The sequence below is a fragment of the Squalius cephalus genome, assembly GCF_949319135.1.
Source record: "Squalius cephalus genome assembly, chromosome: 7".
Classification (NCBI taxonomy): Eukaryota; Metazoa; Chordata; class Actinopteri; order Cypriniformes; family Leuciscidae; genus Squalius; species Squalius cephalus.
Genome location: NC_137128.1, coordinates 34625575 through 34646470, shown reverse-complemented (window position 1 = coordinate 34646470; position 20896 = coordinate 34625575). Strand labels below are relative to the sequence as shown.

Genomic DNA, 20896 nt, shown 5'->3' with positions numbered 1-20896 from the left:
AAAAACATTGCCAAAGTCAGTCTTTATCCTAAAAGTCCTCTTTCCATCTTTTTATGAGTTCAACAAGACCACGCAGGCTCTGGTGAGTATTATGTTTCTGTAGATAATCTTAAAGGGATAGTTCACCCAAAAATGAAAATTCTGTCATTATTTACTCACCCTCAAGTTGTTCCAAACCTGTATGAATTTCTTTCTTTTGCTGAACACAGAAGATTATATTTTGAATAATATGGGTAACCAAACAGTTGATGGACCCCATTGACTTCCATAGCATGGGGGGGAAAGAATACTATGGTCCATCAACTGTTTAGTTACTGACATTCTTCAAAATAGCTTCTTTTGTGTTTTGCAGAAGAAATTCATACAGGTTTGAAACAACTTGAGGGTGGTGAGTACTTTAATTTTATTATTTTTTTGGTGAATTATCCCTTTTTAGTAATTGTGCATACTGTCACTGCTATATGGAGAGGGGACAAAAGTTTCAATGCCAGCTGCCCTGCCATGGAAATATTTAATATTTTACCCCTATTGGCTATATGTAACCCTGTCACAAATTGTAAAGAAATAGTTTGTTATTTTAGATCATTTGCCTCATTATAACTAGGCTCTAGTAGATACAAGGCAAACAACAACAACAAAAAAAAAATAAAAAAAAATAAAAAAATAATTTATTCTACCACATGGGTGATTATAGTAATAATAATATTGTTATTTTGTCAACCATAAACTTGTCAAAAGTCAGAGATTTTCTGTCTTAAGGTAATGCGACTCAGAATCACAAGCATTGACAAGCATGGGTGTGTCTTATGCAAACAACAAACGTAATGTAGACACACCAGAAAAATCAAACAATAGCTTTCTCCAATCCTTTTCACCCTTTCACCGAGTCTATTTAAACATTAAGTACTGGTAGATATATTTCCCTATACACTGCACTGCATATGAAATAATGTGATATTCCCTTATTAATGCTGATGCTGCTGTTAGCGGTGTCTTTCGAACTGGACATGTAGGTTACAGGAACTGCTACGCTCCCGTCGGATTAGAACCGCTCTTTAAGATTTAATACGCTATAAAGTCCAATTCGCAGGGCACTTACTGTCGATTGTGTGCGGGTCAAAGAGCATCCTCTATCTCAAGCTGATAACGAATGAAGAACAATAAAAATGTGTTTTCGCAATGTCGACTCCTTATTGGCACGAATAGAAGACAAATTCATCACCACACCCTCATTTAATGTTTCACGTGCATTTTAAAAACCCTTCTAAATCCGTTGTGGTAAACGACATACACACACGTTATAAGCTTGAGCAGTAGGCTATGTCTGACACTGACTGCAGTAATTATAGACATGAAAGTTGCCGAGACAGCCGAGTAACCCTGTTGTAAACAAACTCATGCGCACTATATTTGGATTATTACGTGCGACACGGTTTGCTCAGTTGTGTCACTAAAAAATAAAGACATAACTCACCTTTTAATGCTTCGTGACCAAGTGTTAGTGTAAAATGAAGTAAACCGGTGAGCTGCAGATAACCAATGAAACTTGTTAACTTCCTCACCTGTCATGTCATGACTATGTCACTACCGTAATGAACCAAATAGATGCATTATAAAAGATAGGAGGCGTCTCTAAAGCGTTTCTCCATCTCCAGTCACATGAGTGATTTTAGTTTTGAAAGCTGTCGACATTTCAACAAGGCTCCTCCATTAAACTGGTATGTTCTACTCTGTTTGAAGGGGCGTGTCTGCTGTGAGACTTCAGTGTAAACGCCCACTGCTGTGATTGGCTAACGTCTTTGCATTGTAAATAGCTTAATTTGCAAAAATGCAAACTTTTGAAAATGGGTTTCAGGGTGAATTGCCCTAATGTGGGACATTTTTTGCATTTCAGACTTCTGTGACATGTTGCGATGTGTAGCCATAACATTAAATCCACACCCAATACCATTTTTAAAACCCCAGGATGTGTCCTAATCAAATCAAAAGAGAAAATGCAGATAACACATTCATAAAAGAAATGACAGACAAATTAGGGCTCTTAGTGCAAGTCGTCTGAGACATGCTGCAGCTTCCTAATGTGGGACAGTTGTTTCCCTAATTTGGGACACTCAAAAGTCTATGATAAAAGGCTAAAATCACATTGATTCATGTAGAATAGTAAATTCTCTTGGTTATGAATGGATGAAACATGGATAATTGAACATCATCAGACAAATAATACAATATGATAGTTTTGATGCATTTATTTTTTGATGGACAAACATTTCCTTTTTTTTTTTCAAAATTGCCAACAACATACAACCTTGTTTGGCACAATTTGTTACTGTACCTGGTTCAATAACTCATTTCATTATTTTAAACCGATGCGCTTTGAAAAGTAAATAAAAGTGAATATAGATCTTATAATTCAACACTTTAATATTTTATATAACTCATTAGAATACGCCTTTATATTTTACATAAGGTCATTGTATATGTAATTTGTGTTGTCCACTTTATCATGAGGCAAATCTTTGTTTAAAAACTAGTTTTCTTGTTTTCATAAGCCTGATGAAGTTGCCTTCTTATTTGCTTGTTTTGTAGGGCACTATAATTTCATCTAATTAGTATTATTATTTGTATATTTAAACAAGGTCAAAATTACACACTGGGGCAAATTTTCTTGTATCGAACCCATAGACTGTAAAAAAATATGGACGTAGTATCCGTGACGTCACCCGTAGGTTTCTGAAGACCGTCGTTTTTGAAGCCTAAAGTGGGCGGAGCCGGCCGTCGCCATCTTGGCCTCGCGTCACTCCCGGATAACAGAAAATGGGCAAAGAGGCGGGGCGTGAGTGGAGCTCAGGAGCCTGTCTATCTGAAATCACCACCTAGCTCGACGTGATCGAGTTAGCTCATAAACGGTCTATGGTTAGCTCAGGCTGGGGAGGTAATGCTATAACGTTATGCTGCTTACAGTACCAAGTCGCGACTGCACAGGGCCTCGCGCTATAGTGACAGTTGATGATGTAAAGCCAATTAAAAGTTCCTATTTTTGCCCTTCGAAATATTATAATAGTTAAAAGACATGGCTACAAGTGAGACTGTGTATCGTGATTCTGTACTATTCTGCTAGTTGAAAATGTATTATGCAGTAACTTAAGTTAATATTACTCTTGAGTGTGTGTGTGAGACAGTGATTTGTGCATACATGTCAGTCACTTTTTTTATAGTCTATGGTCCGTCAGCGCGGCATCGCTCGTCAAGTTCGTAGAGAGCTTATTCAGTACATTTTAAATTCTGATTTTGGCCGCCTCTCAAATGGGTTAAACCATAGATATATTATTGCCTATGAAGATCAAGTAAATGCGCTAGAAAATCCGCGCTCATTCAAGGATGTGCATTTATTGCATGGACGGAGAAAGCGCCGACGCCTGCAGGATTTCATCTGACGGTACATAAGCATATTATAATCCATCTGTTCCGTGAGAGCAGAACGAAAGTTCATACACTACACGGTTGAGTACATAGTGCATAAATACATAGTGTATAGTCATTTCGGACACAACTATTTAAAGGTTTTATCAAGCGGCAACCTCCCCGTCTCTCTCTTGAAACCAACACGGAAGTGAGTTAAACTGCAATTCATTGACTAGCCGCTTGAGGCTGTTGTCAAAAGGGAGTCAAATCTGTATCTCCCCCATGTTAAAATGCCAAATTTTACAGCAGAAAAAAACGTATTTACAGCCTGGTGTCTGTATGTGGCTTTGGTCTATACAGCTAAGTTTGCCCTTCATGACAACTGTGAGGGGGGTGAATTTTTTTATAACTCATCCGTTTAGTTGATTAATATTTAAAGTTCTGCATAATTAAGGGTGTGGCGTTACCACTTGAGTGACAGGTGGATTGCCGCTGATGTCAATGCTAGCTAGTGATATTATGTTTATAAAATCCAGTTTAAATTTGATTGTGAAGCTTTTTTTCCCATATGTAACAAATTACATTATATTTAATATACACAAACAAATAATAAATCCATTCAAATTTGTATCCCAACAACAATGCATATAATTCATAATTGAAATATAGCCTATACACTTAAATTCAGTCATTTAGCATATGATTTTGAAGCAATAGTCACAACCAGTTTAGCAGGGTGTCAATTCATGAGAGATTAAGAGGGCCAAATCTCTCTAAAAGCACATTGCACATGCGCAGCATATCTAGAGAGGAAGAGCTGTATTTCAGAATATGAGATTTACAACAACAAGCCCCTCAGATTTAAAGCAAGAAGACCTTCCTCTCTTCAGTCACTTGTGCGAATTTAGTCTTGCGGACTTGTTGGGCAACAGACATTGGTTGTCACCTGGACTCCTCCATTAAAATGGTAAGTACCTGAATGTTATTTTAATATGAGAACCATTGCAGTAAGTTAATAAAAGAAAGAAAACACAGGAACTGTGAACCAAAAAAGTGGCTTAAACTTAAAGAGACATTAAGTGGATGGCGATTAACACAATATGCTATTGTTAGTGCAATAATAACTTCCAATTTATCCAGATGACCCATGAATAAACTTTTAGAAATAAGATAATGATAAATAATTATTTAAAATGATTGTGCGTTGTATAATTATACAAGTGAATTAAATTAATTTATATCAAGATTTACAAACTGATCAGGGCAATTTTGTCTCAAAATCTCATTTGGGCAAGCTTTAAAATGTTGCTAATGAAAAGACTTTGTAAGGGAACTTGTGTCTGTCCGCCTGAAGCAAATATTTCCTGTTTTCTCCGTACAAATCCTTTCCTCTATATTCTCATGAGACTTGGATTTGGATTTAAAGGATGTGTTTCTGTTTCCATGCTGACTTAGGGGGAAAATTGTGGGATTGAGTCACACATATAAGAAAAGTGTGCATCTTTTCAGCATAACTGCATGGACTGCTGTGGTTCATCGATGTTCATTCACAACATTTTGTAACTTTATCCTGCCACACAATTAAATATAGACTAATTTTCCTCCTATCTCATAAGAATTAATAAATTATAGATCGAAGTTAATAGTCTTCAGATTAAGATGCAATTCAGAATGTTCTCTGATAATTATTAAGGGCTTTATGCAAACACAAATAATGACTTTTTAAAAAAGAAACATGGAATTCAATTCCAAAACCCAAATAAAATCCCAATACACATAACACAAGATATATAATAATATACGTCTGTAAGTGATACATTTTCTAATGTATTTGATGAGTCATTACAAGGCAAATTGTAAAGAAAAATGCTATTCACTGCTAAATACTTGGAGCTTTTGTTTTGTTTTTGTTTTATTTCTGTAGGTTTAAGGCAAGACACTACAGGCAGAACTAAACAAATGTAATTCACAGTTTTCTCTTAAGTTTTCCCATTGTGTTCCATCAGATGGCGCTGTTAAAGATGTTCCTCAGGGCTTTTCTGCTCCTTCAGTTCGCAATGCAGCTTTCGGATGGAGCTGAACCTCAGAACCTGAACTGCCCTACTTATGGTGGCGTTCCAGGCACTCCTGGACACAACGGCCTGCCTGGGAGAGATGGGAGAGATGGCAAAGATGGAGCAATTGGACCCAAAGGAGAGAAAGGAGAGCCAGGTTTGTGTATGTGAGAGAGAATGAATAAGTAAGTGGTTAGTGGTTCACCTCTTTGTGTAAGGAAGAGAGATGTGGTTATGTTTTTCATACTTTACTGTCTCAGGAGTGAATGTGCAGGGACCGCCAGGTAAAGCAGGACCGTCTGGCCCGACTGGAGCCAAGGGTGAAAGGGGACCCACAGGTCAACCAGGTATGAAACATTAAACGTTTATAAGTAATTTAGATATTTCAAAATTCCTCATGTTGAAATTACTGTAGAGCTTCATTGAGTGGAAATGTTGATTTTTTTTTATTTTATTTTTTTTGGTCCTGTTAATATTTATATTTAACACCCCAGGAGATTTCAACCCTGTACCTAATATCTAAGTGTAATTATTCTGTTTTCAGGCTTGCCTGGACGTGGAAACACGGCTGACTCCCTGAAATCTGAGATCCAGCATCTTAATGCCAAGATTTCTATGATTGAGAAAGCTGTGAGTTTTAGTACATTCAGAAAAGTTGGACAGAAATATTACGTCACTGATGCTTTTGATGCCACTTTTGATAATGGGATGCAGTACTGCAAGGACTTTGGTGGAGTAATAGCTTTGCCAAGTACTGCTTTAGAAAACCAGGCACTATTGAAAGTATCCAGTGGTTTTAATCAGAAGCCATATATTGGAGCCACAGATAGAAAAACCGAGGGACAGTTTGTGGACACTGAGGGAAAGCAGTTGACTTTTACAAACTGGAGTCCTGGTCAGCCTGATGACTATAAGGGAGTACAAGACTGTGCAACTATGTTAGAGTCTGGCCTTTGGGATGATGTTGGTTGTGGTGGTCTACATCCCATTATATGTGAAATAGAAATAAGATAGAATTTACACTATAAAACAAACCTATAGTCTACTCAGTACAAACCAATTTGGGTCGTTTCAACCCAAAGGCTGGGTAAATATAGGACAGAACACATGTTGGTTATTTTACATACTGCAGATTGATTCATTACTATAGTACTTTTTTCTTTTAATTCAATCATGACTTAATGTTTAAGGATTTACTTAAATCCTCTAAACTTTTTTTTAAAAATACTCCTCACAACAACCATTGGTTTGCATTATAATTCCTTTATTTTCGATCATATTTTACAGCATAGCATATTTTTGAATACATATTGCAGACATTTAAGCTTGTTTAACAAATATTAGAACTAAAAATGAAACATTCAGAAGATAACGGCGCTGGATCTCATTCGAGTACTGTATTCGATTCTGAACTCTTGATTATTATTTACTTTTAGCTGTGACTAGCATATATTTGCAATGAATAAATAAGTACTTATCACTGTACTGTAATTAGTACAGTAAAAGCTCATTGAGTGTAATCAACTTAATTCATGTAGCAACTCACAAGCACAAGCTCTACTCTTCAGCACAATGAAAACCTCAAAAACTTCAATATAACAGAAACTCTTTCAAATGTCAAACATACTCTCCTGAAACAACATTTACTCTCCTGATCCAACATACAAAGTATGCTGGGAACTAAAAATCCATTGCCAATTTGAATTTTTACTGCTGCAAAAATTATTCAGGTAGTTCCAACTCAAATAAAATTAAGTAAACTTCAGTTTATTTATCAAAGTATATTGGGCACAATTTAATTATGTTCAGCGACTGTGTTACTTTATGTGTGTTACTTTGTGTAACTTGAAGTAAATTTAACAAGCAGCAAAAATAATTGTTTACACTGATACAATATTAAGAAATATACAAATCTGTTAACAATGTCTTTAATATGCTCACAGAATTCACAGCAGGCCTATATGAAAGAATTTTATGAAATGTATGAAATAATAAATACAAATAGCCTAATATTGATTCAAATTAATGAATAAAATATTTCTTATGATTAGGTGTCATGTTTTTTTTTCCATTGCAAATCTGACATTAATTATGTGTCTAACAAAACTTCAAACTGAAACTAATGAAATGTATTGGCTAGCATGCTGATTTTTGCATATAAAGCTGTTCATATCATTACAGGCACAGTAAGTATGAAGTTATTATTATTTATTTTTTTTAGTCTAGGAAAAAAACAAACTATATATAACATCCTGTCTACACCAGACATGAGCACTTTATTAATTGGTAGTAAAAAATGCTCTGGTTCTGATAGTCATAAGTTTAGCCTTTGCACTTCTGAATGAAATAAGCAAACCCATGATGCTGATTAGAAAATGACTTCAATGCTGATTAGAAAATGAATCATTAATATTTACACAAGAGTTGGATCTTGTTGTTTTATATAAAACTTAAAGCAGTGTCAAGTATTTGCTGTGTTATTTGGATTAATCAATGTAAACCTCTACTATATGGTTCACATATTTTTCACAAGCCAAGACAACAAGTGATAGGCTATTTATTGATCCAGCGATTTCTCAGCAGAACATAATTATAGCCTAAATGTGGTATTTGAATGTTTAGTGGATAAAAAAAAAAACACAGACATTTTAGTAACTTTAAATAAGTAACCAATAGGCCTAATCAATGGCATTCAATCAGTCAGAAGTGAGTCAATGGCATTCAATCAGTCAGAAGTGAGTTTTACCTTAAGTGTGCTACACCGAAAGTGTAGGACTATTTATGCAATTATAACAGATACATAGGTTAATGAGAAAAGTTTATCTTTAGAAGTCAAGCAGTTGATGTCCTAATGTTCTTTCAACTGTTCAAACACAGTGCATTTGCATTAGACAAACACTGAGCACCAATCGGGAAGCAAAACCTTTCATCTGTTTATCCTTTTCAAGACTGAGTGACCTAGATCGTTTAGTCATAAATCACAGTGTCACTTTTCATTAGCCTACATTTCGCATATAGACTAAATTACGGGAAAGAAAAACATAAGACTGATAACTACAGATCTAAAAATGACACCGGTATAAATAAACCTAACTTTTTTTTTTCTCTTTTTGTTTCGTCATCGAACGAACTCTGATCTGAGTTACTAACCACGTCACTGAAATTTGGTGAAGGGTCTGCAAGCAGTTGTTCACATTTAGTGCGGATCGCCAGTCCTATTCTGTTGGTAAGATGCTAGGCTCTTTTTTAGTAGCCTAAATGTCAGTAATGTGTAGCCTATTGTTGTCCAGTTTTCGGTGAAAAGGATTTTATAATCACAGTTGGGCAAAATCGCTTTTAACATTCAATAGAGAACTGAAAAAATATGAGACAAAAAGAACATATATTTCTCTTAATTTAGGCCTAGGCTACTTTCTTTTTACTTTAACCAAGTAAACTTGTTTGAAATCACTAAATATAGGCTACCTATATTAGCTATATCAAACCTACCTCGCTGTTATTAAATATCATTATATTGAGAGAGGAATGACATCTTTATGAAAATGGAAATTTGGAAAAGTGGAAATAATTGTATAATTTGAACTAAAGAGTGCGTGTTCTCCGACGGCTGGACACAGCATTGCAGAAACCGAAATCTTGCCATTTCCACAGTGAACAGCAGATGGCGCTGTTAAAGCATCTCCTCGTTGCTGCGCTGTTCCTGGTGGAGTTTGTGCTTCTGCTTGCTGCATCTGAAAGTAGCTGTCCAGCTTATGCTGGGGTGCCGGGCACACCTGGACACAACGGCAGCCCTGGCAGAGATGGAAGAGACGGGTTTCCTGGACCGAAAGGGGAAAAAGGAGATCCAGGTTCATGCCTTTTTTCCCCCGGTTGTTGGTTTTATTGTGTTCAAAATTGATTGAGTGGTAGAACCATGTTCTAATGCTGAAAGATAAGGTGATGAAATGAGAGAAATGATCAGATCAGAGAAATGAGATTTAATCATCACACACTCTCTCTCTCTGCAGGAGTTGGTGCACAGGGACCCCCAGGGAAAATAGGACCCGTGGGTGTTGTTGGCCATAAAGGAGACAAAGGAAATCCAGGTCTGCCAGGTAAAGTTAAAACACAGTCATTTTTGTTTGTGTGTGTGTGTAGTTCATATAATTTTTTTATAAAACAGAAAAACGACATTAATTGAAACAAGTAAGAGGTCAATCTTTTTCTTGTCTGAAAACAGAATACAAAAGTCAGTCAATCAATCAATCAATCAAAAAAAAAACAAACAAACAAAAAAACTAATAAGGTCAATGTAAAATGAATGATGCTGAAAGAAGCTAACCATATCTTAACTGAGTTTATAGTTACATAAAGTACAAGACAAAATCTGTAAAATATTTTTTTTCCACATACTCTGCTTCTGATTTTCACTCTGGTATTCTTTTACAGGTACTAGTGTCCAAAGTGCATTAGTACTACAACTTCAATCAGATGTCAAATACCTAACTGACAGACTCACTGCAGTAGAGAAAGGTAGAATACTCCTACATAGATAATGTTTACACCACATCTTTTGTTTATTCATGTAACAATATTTTTAAAAGATAATAGTACAATTCCTTTTTAGAATTTTTTTTTTTTTTTAGTCCTAGGATTTAAAATGTTCAGGAAAGTGGGACAGAAATATTATGTGTCCAATGGGCTAAAGGGAACTTTTGAAAAGGCACAGAAGTTCTGCTCTGACGCTGGTGCTAAAATTGTCCTGCCAAGAAGTGAAGATGAGAACAAAGTTCTAACATCATTGCAAGCTGCCCTCGAGTCTTCTTACGTATATGTTGGTGCAACAGACAGAGTGAAAGAGGGGCATTTTGTAGATATGAATGGCCAACCTTTAACTTTCACCAACTGGAAAGAAAATGAGCCGAATGATCATAAGGGGGCAGAGGACTGTACAATTACTGACAAAAGTGGTGTATGGAATGATATTAACTGTAGTTCCGAGTGGCTTGTGGTGTGCGAACTGTAAAACAGATTATGAATTGTTATTGCTCTGATGTTTGAATGATAAAGGAATAAAGAAAATCATAAACATTCAGGTGATTATTTGTAGTCACATCTGAATTTGTATGATAAACGTATTTATACCATAATCAAGACTAGTAAAATAATGACACATTGACTGGCTTTTTGTGTGGTTTAATTTACTGCATACTGATACATTAAAAAGGGCTGAAGAAAACTTGTCAACAAAAAGAATAAAGATACAATTTCTAAAATGTTTTCAAGTTTGATGTCATTAGAGAAGCTAATGATTATTTTTTTTAATGTTAAAAATTCAAGAGGAGTTTTGGATCATACAATGTTCTCTTCCTTTAATGTAAATATCACACTAATATGATTATTATGACACTAGTAAAAAAAAAAATTGTCACATTCAATTTTGAATTAAGTGGACACTCACAAAGGGAAAAGCAGAAAACCGCTGAAACTGGTATAGCTGCTTTCATCATCATAAACCCAGCTGTTCTCCCACAGCTGTGTGTTCACTTCATCACCCTTTTCCAGTGAGAGAACAACAGCATTGCTGCCATTAGCATTGGTCTCAGGCTTCAGAAAAAACACAGAGCATTGGATTTGATTATTTTTATGGAGACTGACTGCCACTTGGTTAAAAGGGTGACCATGAGCATAAAATCTGAAGAAATAGATTCCTTTCACTGGTGCTGTGAAAGTACCTGTGAAACACATACACATATGAATCAGAAACGCCTTTAAGTTGAATCTGCTATACTTTACACAACAGAAATGTGAGCAGGGCAGGTTACCAGTGTTGGAGTCATACGCATTTCCAGTGTTAGTGAAAATTTTTTGGTAGACCAGGGGTTTCCGAATATCAAAGGGTCCAATTTTTTGGGCTCCAGATGACAAAAGTCCAGCTGAAAAGGCAACCTTTTTGGCTGTGAAAAGATAAGTGGATTTGGTTAGTTTTTTTTTGTCATATTCATTTACACTTGGTTTTAAATATAACATCATATAATAATTATTTCCATTTACCTTTATTCTCTGCCTGGATAGATTCAAGTGTATCACTTGAGGCTTTTGTGAAAATCCTTAAAGCTGTTCAGAATGAACATTTCATAAATTTGTTATAATGCCACATTGGTTTTTATAATGTGTTGAGCTGGAAAACAATAAGTCTTGAAAATAATAGATGTAGATAAAAAGCTTCATACCTTCATTCTCTCTCTTTAGTTCTTTCAGTGTTTCCTCTGTGGCTCGCAGCCTTTCCTCAATGTCCTTTAGCTGTGCTGATGTAGTTAAATCGTGTGCCAGTGAGACACCAACACAAAGCAATAAAAGCATCTTCTGAGCTGCCAACATCTTCATAAATTTGTATGACTGATTTTTATGTTGCATGTTGTATTTTGCACAGTTTTGGGGCGATACTGAACCACATGATGCTGTAAAAGTAAACATGAACCTTGAATTGTTTGGACTTGCAACGCTGACTCATAAAAGGTTTAGTTTAATGTGTATTTAAGTGAGAAGATCAAATGTCACAAATAATAACTTTTGCAGCAATACCTCAACTCTGCACACTATTCCGTTTTCTTTTGGGTATATTCTTTATAGGAAAATGCCTCAATGTATAATCCTGTGCATTGTGATGTGAAAGATTCCCAGCTTGAAATCAGTGGTTTGTTCAGAGACAAGAGATTTTTATTTTATTTCAATATTAATTAGTTTAGTATTGTATTAGTAATGTTTATAGTAGCCTATCGTTTATAAAACTATAATATAGCCTAAGTGATATGAAACTGAGCTGTACAAATATATTAAATGTAGGATATTTCCAAGTCTCCCAAGATGGTATGAACATTAATTTAAAAAAGTTAAATATTAAGTCGTTTGTCGCTTTGAATAAATGTGACGTCCATGCTCTTTTTTTCAATGCCAAGGTAGCACCAAAAAAAAAAAAACATAAATAAAAAACAAATGTGCATAGGCCTACTTATAGCTAAAATCATCAATAATAAAAATAAATAATAGCTCAGGCTATGAAAAAGCAGCACAATTTTGTGACGTCGCGTAAAATAACTTGTTGCAGTTGACATTATAATATTTAATTCTCAATGTCTCACGAAATAATTCACATAGCCTACTTTTCAAACATTCATGCGCCTGCTCCTCTATTGGATAAAAAGTTCATTTAGAGCGTGAGGTCACACTGTCGGTTGAACGAAGAAGGAAAGAGGCCAACTTCCGGTATGGTGCGTTGTTGCTGCCGTTGAACAGGGAACACAGGACATAACTGCCAGGAAAATGCGGTAGGCAGTTGTCATAACTGAAAGCGAAATGAAACACTGCACATCTTAGTGTTATCATTACGACTTTGAAATAAATGTGGCAATTGGTTATATGGCCTAAGGGCTTTGAGACGAAAGCAATCGGGTTAGCTGATCAGTCATCGATCGATCGGTATTAGGGAGTGCGCGCGGTTGAACATGGGGACGAGATCGAGCCGTTTACACGAGGAAGCTGCCTCGACACCTTTCGATAAAGATGGCATCAAGAGAGAATCCTGCCGACGAATCCGAAGCACCAGGCCCACTAGCCTCATGGTGGAGTTCTCCGGGAGTTTTGATCATGACTCCGAGACGAACCGCAGCCGGTCGGAGGAGGGTAGCGACTCGGATACCGGGCAGCAGGCGAGCAGCGAAGGCAGTCCCGCCGACCGCCACACATCCCCGTCGCTGAGCAGCCAGGCCTCGCCGACGGACGAGAACGGAGCCGACGAGAAACGCGAGGAAGATGACAGTCCTGGAGGCCCTGTGGGCGGAGAGGAAATAGGCCGTGCACCGCAGCGCACTTTCTCGGAGCGTTTGCCCAGCGGTCGCCATTCTTCCACCGGCGGCGTCACGGCGAGGTCCGCCCGGCTGAGAGGGACCCACGCACGGCCAGTCTCCGAGGCGTGGATCGGCCTCTACAGGCTCAACAACCGCCACGGTGGTAAGTTAAAGAGCAGATCGTTTCGTTCCTTTGACAGTCATTTCAAACGATACACCCAGTTAAATCGCCGTTCTGTCATTTAAACCTGAACTGTTTACAGTGATTGATAGCCAAATATACAGTTAACAGGTTTGACCGGAGCTCAACATGTTAATATATTATGTATTAAACAAAATAAGCCTATATGTACTTAACCGTGTTACTCAAAAAGGATAGTTCACCCAAAAAAAAAAAAATGTCATTACTCATCTTACTCATGTTGTTTAAGATCTATTTTACTTTAACAAAATATTTTAGGTAGAATGACAGCCCCAGTCACCGTTCACTTTCATTGAAAGAAAGTGACTGCAGTTGCCAGTCTCTAATTTTGTTTTTAACTAGTTAGCTAAATGAAAGTTTGGTAACACTTTGCATGAAGGTTCCATTTGTTAGCATTACTCAACGGGAACTACCAATGAATAATATTTATAAATCATTAATAAGTTAATGCTTTAACTTAAAGGGGTGGTTGATTATGATTTCACTTTTCTAACTTTAGTTAGTGTGTAATGTTGCTGTTTGATCATAAACAACATCTGCAAAGTTACAACACTCAAAGTTCAAAGCAAAGGGAGATATTTGCTTTTAAAGAAAAGGACTACAACAAACGGCTGGTTGGGACTACACAACATTCTTCCCGGGTTAGTGACATCACAAACCCTAGAATTTAAATAAACCCCGCCCCCGGGAACACGCAGTCCATGTTGAGAAGAGGAAGAGTTGTTGTATAAGAGTACATTTGTGAGTCAGCTCAAACTTTAGCATCCATCTTTTCCCATGCAATAGAAAGTCACTGTGTGCATCTCACAACAGTTCCTATATGAGCGATTTATAGATTTATCATGACAGAATATCCTAATTGAAGATAGTTAACTCCACATCAGCAACATAAATTCATCAACTAACCATTCAGAGACGTCCTGTTGCATTCTACATGTTGTCACTTCTTCTTGAGTCTCTCCATCTTTGTCTGACACCATTTTAACATTAAAGGCAGAACAGTTTCTGTCATTTTAGTGTGTCTGCGTGAGGTAATAGCAGCTGCTAACACACACGAGCTCTTGAAACCCCGCCCTCTGCAGCAGCTCATTTGCATTTAAAGGGCCAAGCACAAAATGATGCGTTTTTGCAAACCCTCAGAAAGTGGCAACTTTAACTTGCTATATAAAAATATCTGTGGGGTATTTTGCACTACAACTTCACACACACACTCTGGGGACATCATAGATATATTTTACATCTTGTGAAAAGGGCATTATACCACCCCTTTAAAGGACCTTATTGTAAAGTGTTACTGAAAGTTTATGTACATAATAAAATAGACAACAAACCCAGGTTGACTGGTATTTAAGTGATTTTATTCTGTTTTAAAGCATATAAAATATGGAAGGTGATTAAAATAGATTAATGGTTCTGCACGAGACAAATGAGCTTGTGGTGGAATTAGGCTTTGGGGACATTATAGACATTTCAGACATTCCTGACAGGATGATCCATGATGGATTGAAACGAAAAGGCCAAAGGTAAATCCAGTTAACTAATGATGTCTGTGTAATTCCTATTTTATTTTATTTTTTACACTATATTGGTCAGATGGCCATTGTCCAGCCAGAGGGTTCAGAAAAGTGGGCCACATGGGCGGCAAACTCACCCGCCTATTACTCTGACTGGCCTGCTTGTCATGAAACGCTTTCTGTATCCATTTTGCATTGCTTAGTTTTAGTTTTTCTCTCCTTACCAGCTATTCGCTGCCCCTTCTGCACCAAGCCGTTCCCTGGAGGGCGGATCGAAGAACATCTTTTAAGTTGTCTAACTTCTCCACCTCTCCCTTATAACAGTAAGCATCCAATTAGTTTTTATCACCGTTTTTCTTTCGTCTGCTAATATCTTAGTAATTGTTGTATCTTATTTATCCAACAGCGGATGTGCTAGCTAAGGACAGTGGAGAGTGCTCTATCTGTCTCGAAGACCTTCTACAGGGAGAAACCATTGCTCGGCTGGCTTGCCTGTGCGTCTACCATAAGAGGTAATTGTAAATTGCAATAAATAGGGATGTCAATTTACATAAATTCCCATAATTGATCGTTGTTTAAAAGAACAATCGATTAATTGTTAACCAACCTTAAGTCCGAAGCGGGTGGCGCTACTAAGTTAGCACGTTACTTAACCGCTTGCTTAACCAACACAAAATAGGTGTCAATTTAAAGCCTAGAAGCTTGGCTTTACAGTGAATATAGGGAATATGACCATGACCAAATTTGCTGGCATATTAGAAGTGCTCTATTTTCATAGCGTGAAAAAGTAGCTGGTTTACATGAAAATGTGATCTGTCAAATCATTGTACATAACAGATAAACTTGTCATTAAAAATGTTCAATGGCCTCAACTAGCAGAATACAAGCATATTTGTCTTAGTTTGAGACCAAACTATAGCCTACCAAGTATTTGAATAAAAAGCGCCGCTGACGCACATGTAAATGGTATACACATGATGAGATGCATTTTTGTTTGTAACTTGGCGAAACAATAGTAAACCATAGTGGTGGTGGTCTCGAATGAGCCCAAAAACAACAACACAGAGTGACCCGACGTGCTGCTTGGCTAAAGCTATAGGATTTCCGGGATATGATCGCATCGCAATCATGACGCAGTGTCTTCCAGCGTCATTTGAAAGTTCAACTAACTGGATCTTGGGTTTTGTGGGTAGGGATGATGTGTATGGATCAATCGGACACCGTTTTACAGCTTGAGCGCGCTTGGATTGGTTTGATTGCTTTGTTTGGTCTTGATGCACCACAGAATAGTAGCGCACAGCTGAAACAGTGCTAGATCATCACTCTTCCACCAGGATATTATTACTTGTGTATTCTTTGTACTTTTATTGTGACGTTTACACAAGTAGTTCTTATGTTCGGTAAAATCACTTGTTTTGATTTTTTTTGGACCCTTGGTTAATTATGTTCCGAAATAACCTAATCCATTGCATGAAGACATTAGATGTTTTCGATAGAGCCCGACCGATTTTATTGGCCGATATGAGCCTGTCGCAGATATATCAGTATCGGCGTATGATGCATATATGGCGCCTATATGATTTTAAAAAAAAAATAATTTTTACAGAACATATAACGCGGATAAAATGCTTGTAATTTGTGTAACTACGTAGTTTGTCCTGCAGAGCGTGCTCGATTGTTTGCTAATGGCGACCCAGGTTACTGTAGTGACACTAGCCAACCCTTTTACTTCAGTAAAAGGTCTCTTCATCAGACACGGTGTAAGATGCGCAGACATTAGCTTTCACTCCACTGACAAGGTATGAAACATGGCTAGCTAGCTAATGTAGCAAACGAGTATGATAAGATATGATAAATCACCATTCATCAGACTCAAGCCACCACCGCACTGGTAACTAGTTAGCAACTTACCGTTAAGACACCGCTTGACTGTTTGTCTGCTGCCTGAACAAGACACCAGACGCGAGTGGCTCGATGCGACAAAAGACAGAATGAGCTTTAACACCAGACACAGTGTTAAAGCCCATTCTGCCGCTACGTTACAACATCAAGCAATATTCCAATAATTGATATAATTATAACACTTTTTGCATAATGAGTAGTCACGTTTGACGTTCACGTTCAGTAAATTTTGCTGACTACTTATTTAAAATAGTATTTTAAGTAAAAGTACTGTACATATGTAATTAAACATGTTTTTACTATGGTATTATTACTTTTACTTTATTAAAAAGATCTGAGTACTACCTGCCTCCATTACATATCTTTGTCACAAGTGTTTGATCACCACATTTGAGTGATCATTGCAAAAAAAAAAAAAGTTTATGTATACTGTATTTTATATAAAGTACCAGTCAAAAGTTTGTACACACGAATGGGAAAGTGTGTCCAAACTTTTGACTGGTATTGTACCATAATACACACATAAATAATATCGGCTGATATATCGATATCGGCTTTTTACTCCCTAATATTGGCATCGGACCGCAAAAATCCATATTGGTCGGGCTCTAGTTTTCTACTTTTAAGTTCTGCTGTGCAGGCCGATCGGTGTATGACATCAAAGTAACGTGAGCGAAAAGAGAGCAGACGGCATAATAACCACTGCGTGCTCGCTTAATTTTTCCATGCGTGTCTGCTGAACGTAAGCCGCACGCACCTCAAAACGATGCACTCCAATGATGACCTTTCTTAATCGAACATCAATCATTTTTATTGATTAAATCATTATCAACAATGAATCGATTGTCGATTAATCGTTAGCATCCGTTACGCTAACCATTCTTTTAAAATAATTTCAAATCATAATTTTGCTGTACAAATGAATGCTTTCAAATATGTAATGCTGGATATTTCTCTAAATAGCTGCATTGACACTTGGAGCAAAGTGAAGCCATGCTGCCCTGAGCATCCTTTTGATTGATTCATGTTCACGTGCAATGACAATGACTCAGGTGAGCTTTATTTATTTTTAAAGGGATAGTTCGGCCAAAAATGATATTTAACCCATGATTTACTCACCCTCAAGCCGTTCGAGATGCATATGTCAATCTTTTTTCAGACGAACACATTTTTAGTTATTTTAGAAAATGTCTTAAGATCTTTCATTTTATTATAATGTGAAGTTATGGGGTCCACTCCTTCAAGTCACAAAATGTGCATGCATCCTTCACAAAAGTAATCCATCCGGCTCCAGGGGGATAAACGAAGGCCTTCTGAGGGTAATCCATGCGGTTTTGTCGTAAAAATATACACATTTAAAACTTTTAAAAAGACATATGCATCTCGAACGGCTTGAGGGTGAGTAAATCATGGGTTAAATATCATTTTTGGCCGAACTATCCCTTTAAGTAGATTTATTTTTTTAAAATGTATTAGTAAAAATGTCATGATTTACTCTTCAAAACATGTATGACTTTCTTCTGCATATATAAAGATATTTTCAATAATCAACATTAGACCCCAATGTTTGATTGTATGGACCACAATTTTTCTAAATATCTGTTTCTAAATATCTGTTTTCTAAATATCTGTTTGAGTGAACTATAACTTTATTTCATTTTTTGTTTTGTTTTTATATTTCTTCTAACTTTTTATTTTTTGCTTCTTTTTAGGAGACTATACCCCCCTAGCAGGTGCATATATTTTCTGATGAGATGATTGAGAGAAAGACACAAAGAAACAAAAACAAATAACAAGCGTCAACACTTGTGGTCAGCTTAATCAGTCTGGCCCTGAGTGAGCCTGGCTTTAACTATCTGATGTGACTCTTGAGACTTGGCTTTTCTCTGCTCTACGGCACCTGTGCGAACGCCGGGTTTGCTCTGCTTGCCTTTTATATTTAGCTCTTTAACTTTAAAACTCAAGAGTGAAACTGGTAAACTGAAAAGAACTTTGAAAAAGAATCATATGTAAATATGGAGAGAAAAGTTACACATGGAACGCCTCTCGGCGTGGACGTGGGGTGGCGTTTGGGTTCTTTTACCATGGAAACTGGCGATCTGTCATTTATGCTGGGCTTAGCATTTGGTTTTGTGCAGCCTGCTGGGGTTGCTTTGGCTTGAATGAACTACTTGAGTTTGTTGGGCAGATCCCGAATGAACGCAAACGAGTTGTACATGCGTAAATATTGCACAGGATTACCTAAGAGGCATGATGTTTTATATTTCGAATGATACAAAATGTTTTTGGTATTAATCTATTTTGTTTACCCTTTTCCCTTTTTGTTACTATAGGAACGTTTCAGAGACGGAGTGAAATTTCCAATAGATTAATTTGATTGAAACTACCGTACCATGAATAGTGACTTTTATCCATCATTGAGGCAAAATTCTCTCGTTCCCACATTAAGCTCTTTAAAACCTCTTGATCTGATTGATTTAACTCAATTGAACTGTACATTTGTTAACAGATCAGAGCAATACTTCCACTAGATATATTAATGGACGTGTTATTGGTTGCGGTGAAGTGTGCGTGTGTTTAAGTGTGTACTCAAATGCAGAAGATTTTGACCGATGACCTGACTGCATGTAATATTCTTGGAGGGAAAGTTGTGTGCAGGAGATGAAATTGCTTTTCTGCGTCTCAGACGTGGCCTGCTTAAGAAATCCAGTCACTTTACGCTCTTTACACCAGGCCTTCTCTGCATTGAATGAGGCCATCTGTGGTGTTGGAGATGTATGTCAGGCGCAGTAATGCCATATGGCGCATGCTTTGCCTGAAGATGGTGATTGAGAACAGATGAGGGGAAATTATGACGATGTCATCGACCCCCTTGGAATGAACAATGGAAAGGTAATTTCTTTGGACAGCCCTTCACAGATATGCTTGTTAAATATTTTGAGGATTCTTTTTCATGTTTTGAGGTTTATGGGGGTTATTTGATTGTGGATGGGTGTTATGTTCATTATTCTATTGTGTCTTGTAGCGGTCAGTTGGTCGGTTACCTTTTTGCCTTAGCTCAAGGATTCATATTTTGAGTGGTAAGACCTTTGAATGGTGATTTCCTCGCCTCGTAAGAGAGGTGACATCTTCTACCTTTGAAAGTATTGCAATTTGTTTCCTTTACATGACAGTCTAACGGTTCTTTCCAATTGAAAACACAAGAAATGCCAAGTGTGTCGGTGTGGGTCAAAGGCAAGAGTCATTTTTACAGTTACACTTCTGTTTTGTGTTGGTGTAGTGCATTGTGGAGTGGAGGAAAGTATTGTCAGAATATTTTGACAATCTTTTAAGCTCTGTAAGTTAGCTTTTGCCCTTTAACTTATGTGGTGCCATACCTCAATATCCATATTTACTAAACTAACCTGGGGCGCAGCTAACTCCAAAGGTGGTTTGATTCTTTTTCTTGAAATATTATATATATAAATATATATACACAGTATAAATGCTATAGAAAGTTCTGTAATTATTCAGTGCTAAGGGTCTTCACCCACTTGATCCTGTGTTTTGACAGTTGTCGGTCAAATATGAATGAGTTGGGAATGTTCTTTAGGTCAATATGATTTGCAAATATTCTCATCCCCAAACACGGACAATCTGCCTTCATTCTGCTAAAGAACAATTGAGTATTTATTTATTAAAGTGTAAATACGTATCGCATTTCAAAATGGCTTTGTCTTTTGTTTGTCCATGATGCTGTTTCTATGCCTAAATCTTTTGTATGTCTGAAAATTTGTTTTTATATGTATTTTTTACAATAAATATGCTTAAGTGTGATTGTTGTGCTTTGGATCATCTTTTCTTTCTACATTGTAGACTCTAAATGGATTTTGTAATGCAGTTGCACATTCATTTCATCTTAGTTTTTATAGTAAACATTTTGAATTCTGTTAAAAAGGAAGCCCCTGTGCTTGAGCTATGAAGTGTCAAAATCTTGAATAACCCACGTTTCAACAG

General features: G+C 36.9%; 5 protein-coding genes across 7 annotated transcripts in view; 3 read left to right on the top strand and 2 right to left on the bottom strand.

Annotated features, from left to right (window-relative positions):
• tep1 (telomerase-associated protein 1) overlaps positions 1–1736 on the bottom strand; it is a 35846-nt gene extending 34110 nt beyond the window's left edge. For both annotated transcript variants that reach the window (XM_079876231.1, XM_079876232.1), the window contains exon 1: positions 1475–1736. The gene's annotated coding sequence lies outside the window, so the exon portion shown is untranslated. The remainder of the gene's footprint in view (positions 1–1474) is intronic.
• Positions 1737–4188: 2452 nt separating this feature from the next.
• LOC307161501 (mannose-binding protein C-like) lies at positions 4189–7502 on the top strand. Its single transcript, XM_079876237.1, has 4 exons — positions 4189–4369; positions 5409–5613; positions 5717–5803; positions 6001–7502. The coding sequence occupies exons 1-4, from the start codon at positions 4367–4369 to the stop codon at positions 6468–6470; spliced, it is 765 nt and encodes a 254-aa protein (XP_079732363.1). The 5' UTR covers positions 4189–4366; the 3' UTR covers positions 6471–7502.
• On the top strand, positions 7452–10463 carry hbl4 (hexose-binding lectin 4). 2 transcript variants are annotated; one of them, XM_079876239.1, is made up of 5 exons: positions 7452–8682; positions 9108–9304; positions 9464–9550; positions 9885–9968; positions 10082–10463. In XM_079876239.1, exons 2-5 carry the CDS (start codon positions 9118–9120, stop codon positions 10459–10461), a joined length of 738 nt encoding a protein of 245 aa, XP_079732365.1. In that variant the 5' UTR covers positions 7452–8682; positions 9108–9117; the 3' UTR covers positions 10462–10463. The 2 variants fall into 2 exon arrangements, with proteins under 2 accessions (XP_079732365.1, XP_079732364.1); XM_079876238.1 differs by having other exon boundaries at positions 8408–8682; positions 9074–9304.
• Positions 10464–10699: 236 nt separating this feature from the next.
• Positions 10700–11900, bottom strand: cbln13 (cerebellin 13). Its single transcript, XM_079876240.1, has 4 exons — positions 11669–11900; positions 11490–11552; positions 11261–11392; positions 10700–11170 (listed from the first exon to the last, which is right to left on the bottom strand). Exons 1-4 carry the CDS (start codon positions 11850–11852, stop codon positions 10893–10895), a joined length of 657 nt encoding a protein of 218 aa, XP_079732366.1. The 5' UTR covers positions 11853–11900; the 3' UTR covers positions 10700–10892.
• A 772-nt stretch (positions 11901–12672) lies between these two features.
• LOC307161500 (uncharacterized protein) lies at positions 12673–20716 on the top strand. The gene is made up of 5 exons (XM_079876236.1): positions 12673–13445; positions 15226–15321; positions 15405–15510; positions 17864–17952; positions 18613–20716. The coding sequence occupies exons 1-4, from the start codon at positions 12941–12943 to the stop codon at positions 17919–17921; spliced, it is 765 nt and encodes a 254-aa protein (XP_079732362.1). The 5' UTR covers positions 12673–12940; the 3' UTR covers positions 17922–17952; positions 18613–20716.
• Positions 20717–20896: the final 180 nt, after the last annotated feature.

Coding starts and splice junctions, on each gene's coding strand:
- LOC307161500 (XM_079876236.1), top strand. CDS start 12,941: ATGGGGACGAGATCGAGCCGTTTACACGAGGAAGCTGCCTCGACACCT. Junction 13,446..15,225: donor GCTCAACAACCGCCACGGTG/GTAAGTTAAAGA, acceptor TCTCCTTACCAG/CTATTCGCTGCCCCTTCTGC. Junction 15,511..17,863: donor CTGTGCGTCTACCATAAGAG/GTAATTGTAAAT, acceptor TTCTCTAAATAG/CTGCATTGACACTTGGAGCA.
- cbln13 (XM_079876240.1), bottom strand. CDS start 11,852: ATGCAACATAAAAATCAGTCATACAAATTTATGAAGATGTTGGCAGCT. Junction 11,553..11,668: donor ACTAAAGAGAGAGAATGAAG/GTATGAAGCTTT, acceptor CATTCTGAACAG/CTTTAAGGATTTTCACAAAA. Junction 11,171..11,260: donor TGCGTATGACTCCAACACTG/GTAACCTGCCCT, acceptor TGTGTTTCACAG/GTACTTTCACAGCACCAGTG.
- hbl4 (XM_079876239.1), top strand. CDS start 9,118: ATGGCGCTGTTAAAGCATCTCCTCGTTGCTGCGCTGTTCCTGGTGGAG. Junction 9,551..9,884: donor AGGAAATCCAGGTCTGCCAG/GTAAAGTTAAAA, acceptor ATTCTTTTACAG/GTACTAGTGTCCAAAGTGCA. Junction 9,969..10,081: donor ACTCACTGCAGTAGAGAAAG/GTAGAATACTCC, acceptor TTTTTTTTTTAG/TCCTAGGATTTAAAATGTTC.
- LOC307161501 (XM_079876237.1), top strand. Junction 5,614..5,716: donor AGGAGAGAAAGGAGAGCCAG/GTTTGTGTATGT, acceptor TTACTGTCTCAG/GAGTGAATGTGCAGGGACCG. Junction 5,804..6,000: donor GGGACCCACAGGTCAACCAG/GTATGAAACATT, acceptor TTCTGTTTTCAG/GCTTGCCTGGACGTGGAAAC.